General features: G+C 47.2%; 1 protein-coding gene across 1 annotated transcript, besides 1 other annotated feature; it reads right to left on the reverse strand.

The window, feature by feature from the left end:
* Nucleotides 1-580: 580 nt before the first annotated feature.
* Nucleotides 581-681: a repeat region (Identified by RepeatMasker using a combination of RepBase library and repeat library created with RepeatScout).
* A 187-nt stretch (nt 682-868) lies between these two features.
* Nucleotides 869-3,760, reverse strand: UA08_09493 (hypothetical protein; the record flags this gene model as incomplete). Its single annotated transcript, XM_020265427.1, has 1 exon — nt 869-3,760. One exon carries the CDS (start codon nt 3,758-3,760, stop codon nt 869-871), a length of 2,892 nt encoding a protein of 963 aa, XP_020115357.1.
* Nucleotides 3,761-5,170: the final 1,410 nt, after the last annotated feature.

Raw genomic sequence — 5,170 nt, forward strand, 5'->3', positions numbered from 1 at the left:
TATTAAGACGCTGGATAGAAATCTAAGCCTATGTCTGTTAATACTACTGAGAAGGTATATAACTTAGAGAACTTTTATAGTATTTAGGCTGACCTGACTGTTCCTTCTGAGCTGGTAAACCCTGTCCGTCATATCTACTAGACTGTGGAGAACCAGACTGTGCAGCTTCAGGACAAGGAGGAGCTCATAGAAGAAGAATGCTAYAACTAGCTGGGTTATGGCTTTCCAATCTAGATGAGGCAAATGATTCTTACCGTTATCTTTAGTGCTTAAGTCTTTAAGGATTTTAATACTGGTGTCTACTCTAATGCTCTTAGCGGTATTTATGAGGACTTATATATCTCTGAATAGACTGCTTACTGTGGTACTATAATCCTCTTAGGCCTTTATTGTATAGTGTAGTGTTACTCTAATTATGGAAACTAGGGAAGCATTCGTTTCTAGTAACGAGTTGATTATGCTCTATCATGGTTGTATGATATAGAACTAGGCTATTCATATTAACCCATGTTTAATTTGTCTTACTCTCCTCCCAATTTTCTGATCTTACTTCCCTATCCTCTAAAAAATCGCAATCTCATTCTTCATCTTCTCCATCATAATCATCATCATCGTCCCCATCATCGTCCCCATCCTTGTCCCCATCCTTGTCCCCATCCTCGTCCCCATCATTATCCCCATACGTAGACGCAGTATCTGTATTAATATAAGCAGGATCACCGGTTTCAATCTATTCACACTCCTCCTCAGATGCAGACAACTCCCTCCCGTCAGTGGCATTGCTAAAGCCCCGTTCGCGATAGTACTCGTCCTCTGTGCGCCGAATTTCCGTCCATTGTGTTTGTAGGATATGCTGTGCAAGGCTATGCTAATTCTGTATATATGACCACGCAGCATCACGGTCTGGCCCAAGTAGAAGAGTAGTAATGGATATAGCGCCAGCCCCCCACGGCTGTTGGGCTAGAATGGCCCGACCTAGGTCATCGATGCTACTAAGAGGGGTAAGATAGGATAATCTGTAGTAGCCTGGCATCTCTATGAACTGCGCAGCCTGCCTGTCGGTACCAGTGTACAATGGATGGCAATTGGCGCGGGCTTTCTCCAGCTGAGGGTAGCGGATTGTGTCTTTATATTCTGGATGAGTGAAACAAACCTGATATGCGAGGATCTGTTCATTCTCATGACCGTGGGGTTTTGAATATGGCGTCATGGGGATACATCCGTCCCAGACCACCGCGCTCAACGTAGAAACTGTCGCTTCAGTGACGGGGAACATCTGGGTCTGGGACTGATGCACCTTYATAGCGACGTTGGGATTCACCCGAACTGGCACGGGGGCAAATTCAAGTGGATCGTCTAGTTCTTCGCACTTTTTTGCAAATTGTAGAGCAACCGCCCTGCTGGTTCCAAATGGTATGGCATGGTATCGCATGCCGGCACTGTCCTGGTTGATGATAGGGACGACACCGTATAGGGGGGTGCGGTATGTGTTCTTGCCATCCCAGTTTGGATCGTGCATCCAGGTGGATGAGGACACAGTTCGAGGGTGTGCGTAGATGGCCGGCAGGGGAATCGCCACGGTATGAGGATCGAGTGCATTCTCTTCACGGAAGAATGGCCGAAGACAATGCTGTATGATGAAAAGAACCGGATCTATTTGCATAAGATGCTGGGTAAGGGCGTACTGGAAGAAGGTGCGGACTGGAGATGTATTGTTTTCTAGCTTATGTTTAGTCTTCAAATGATGTTCGAAAGTGTCAAATTCCTCCTGGGTAATCTTGGCTATGGTGGGTGCGTGACCATCGTTCCACCACGAAAACAACTTCTTTAAGGTGATTAAGCTCTTGGTGCGAAAACTATGGCCAAGATTGTTGCCTGTGATATGGCACTGATGGAGAATATCTGATAAAATATCTGCCAGGCCTGCTTCGGTTACTGTGATGTCGAAGAATGTGGGAGATAGTTCAGTATCGATGTCTTCAACAGGAACACTGTGGAAAGGTTTTAATTTGTTAATTGAAATCTTGCGGTATTCGATACGGCCGTGGTGGAACCATTTGGACCGAGTTGTATGATGGACGTTTCTCTGATACCACTTGTCCCGACTGCTAGCGTGTTTGGCGACTGCATGGAACTGGCGGATAACTGTGGAAAGCCTTTGGCGTCGAATGTTCATGTTAATAGCTGTAGTTAATGTACTTATGTGATCGTTACACATGACCTTATTTCTCTTGGTTGTTAGAGAATCCTTCATAGCCTTAAGATCGGTAGCGATTGCATGGAATACTGCAATTGCTCGAACTTCATCGTGGGGATTCCGTTCGTTATACCTCGCTAAGCTAGCCACAGCCTGAATATTCGTACCACTCATTACCCGTGCACAGGCGCACCGATCCTTCACGTGGCGGTTTCCATGAGACTTCGTTTGGCTGACATTGGTTTTTGTTGTGTTGGTGGCAGATTGCACGACAGGGGCCGGCGTAGGTTGTACGTTAGGAATCGGTGTAGGTTGTGGTCCTTCTCTCTGTTCCTTGCTTTGAAGCATGTCTAATAACTGGTGGGCGGCGTCAGCCCTAGAGGCGAGGTTATCTCCTTCATGATCCTGTGCTGTATCGTGGGTTGGTTCATTCCTAAGGTGCTCTGGGGTAGGGGGCCCGGGAGCACCCAACTTGTCATGCTTGGGGTTCGCAGATTCAACCATTGGAGTATCATTGTCGCCTATGTGCTCTGGGGTAGGGGGCCCGGGAGCACCCAACTTGTTACGCTCGGGGTTCGTAGATTCAACCATTGGAGCATCATCGTCGCCCATGTGCTCTGGGGCAGGGGGCCTGGAAGCACCCGACTCGTCACGCTCGGGGTTCGTAGAATCAACTATTAGAGCATCATCATCGCCCATGCGCTCTGGGACAGGGGGCCCGGAAGCACCCGACTCGTCACGCTCGGGGTTCGTAGAATCAACTATTAGAGCATCATTATCGCCTATGCGCTCTGGGACAGGGGGCCCGGAAGTACCCGACTTGTCACGCTCGGGGTTCGTAGAATTAACCATTAGAGCATCATCATCGCCTATGTGCTCTGGGGCAGGGGGCCTGGAGTTTGCGGTTGAGTGAGGCTCGGGATCACTGTGCATTGGCTCGTGGTTGGACTGGATATCGTCGCCTCCAACTCTATCCATGTCGATGTCGTCGATGGAATCATTATCATTGTACTCGACCGCGGTGCGCTCGGGTCTATTGGACGGGGACACAACTTGTCCGTCCCTTCCACGGCCAGGTCGCCGTGACGAGCCCAAGCCCATACGGTCTGGTCTGGGGGTGTTGGCTTTAGTGACTTCACTAATGGTCTCTGCGTATCCTGGTTCTCCGCTATATGGCGATGTGATAATGGAGGAATCTGCCAGTTGTGCTCTGGTGTAAGCGTGGATGGCGAGCAATCCATATTGGTCAAAATCATATGTTTCTCTGGTTATGCTGTTCAAATGCTGCAATTCGTTGCTGCTTAGCACCGGTGGCCGAGCATTTCTCTGGGCTAGATCTCGTGCACTTTTAGTGTTAGCGGTGCTAATAATCATGCTAAATGATTGACCACGTTGATGGTTCACACGGCGATCATATAGTATATGGTTGAAATAATGCCGTGCATCCTCCCATGTTGGGCAAGTGGTCGCCAACGCATTATAATACGCGGTCTTGTTCTTTGAGATACCCTCGCTAACTAGATATAAGCCGGCAGCACTCCATGCCGCTGTTATTTTACTCATGCGGTTGCCGGTCCTTCGTGCCTGATCTAATTGATGTTTCCTCTTGATTTCCAATAGTTTTTTCTACGCGTCACTCAACTTATGTTGCTCTCACCATTCCTTGTTTTTCGACTCTGGAAGAACCCTCCTACTGATTTCTATAAGCCTGGTTACAAAGCTGTCGATTTTATAGAACGTATTGCGGCGTCTATCTAAGATCTTGGCTGTGGCTTGTGCGATAAAAGCGCCTGTCGCATCATGATTAAGGGTCTCACTCTCTATGAAGTCGAATACCTGGTCGTTGTTCTCGAACTTTCGCCCTATTATCACTACTCCAGTAGTGCCGGACAAAGATGTAGTTATTAATTGACTAGGCAAGTTGAACAACTAACAGTTAGCATTTACCAATATTGAGTTGGGTAGGACGTTGTCTTACTCCATGTTGACTGAAGATGGCTCGTCTCAATATGTAAATCAAGACGTAGGTGGTTGATCCTAGGCCCCTGCCCGGAACCGTGATCGCTGACATGGGGGCTGAGTGCGAGGATTAAAGAAATTGAGAGACACATAGTGTTGGTCGACGCGTTGCTGATTTGAGCCCACTCACGATCGAATCCAATATAGTGATGTTTGGTGGTGCGTCTCGTGCTGTTTGTTCTTTACAGCAGTGAAAGTAGGCTTGTTCTCTTCGTTGGATCAAGAGCTTTCGACTGAGGGTAGATATGTGATGATTAGGCAAATGCTGCAGAAGATATCGAGATGAAAAGTGATCAAGTCGAGGGGTAGAGGAGGAAAGAAAGAAAGATGAGGAAGAGGTCTCGTGGAAATCAACACTATCTTGCGCTAAACCTAATCCGGTTTAGCTCACGATTAAGTTGTTGATTATGATCGAGAGTTTAGCGGGGAAGTTCCCCAAGTGGATCCCGGGCCCTGGTCTATATTTAGAGTAGGCAACCGACGGAGTATAATAACACTAGTCTACATCTAGACTATGATACCTCAATAGCCTTTCGCGTCACGGCAATTTTTCACCACCAGTGATGCTAGCCGTGGATGTATCAGTCGTTCCCTTTAAGGCCTCGATTATTGGGCTGATGTCATACGGGCCAAGACAGGGATATTAATTAAGCTTGCAGTATTCCCCTGGCGATCAATCTCTGCTAAATCTTAATATACAGAACCCTGCGGTAATTGGCTGTACTTGCAGTGGGTATGCAACGCTTATTTTTACTAGGTCTAAGATACTATTAAACCCAATTTGGCCTCATTCCTAGGGTTTGTTTATTACCCACATTAATATACTCTCTTAAACTTTTTTCAAATATATCAACCCAGCAAAATTACAATTTTCTCTATGTCTACAATCCCTACAGCTACTGCAGCGCCCCCCTCCGCCAGTTGAAACATGGTGTCACTTACGAGAGAAAAGAA

Source organism: Talaromyces atroroseus (assembly GCF_001907595.1).
Source record: "Talaromyces atroroseus strain IBT 11181 chromosome Unknown scaffold_27, whole genome shotgun sequence".
NCBI lineage: Eukaryota > Fungi > Ascomycota > Eurotiomycetes > Eurotiales > Trichocomaceae > Talaromyces > Talaromyces atroroseus.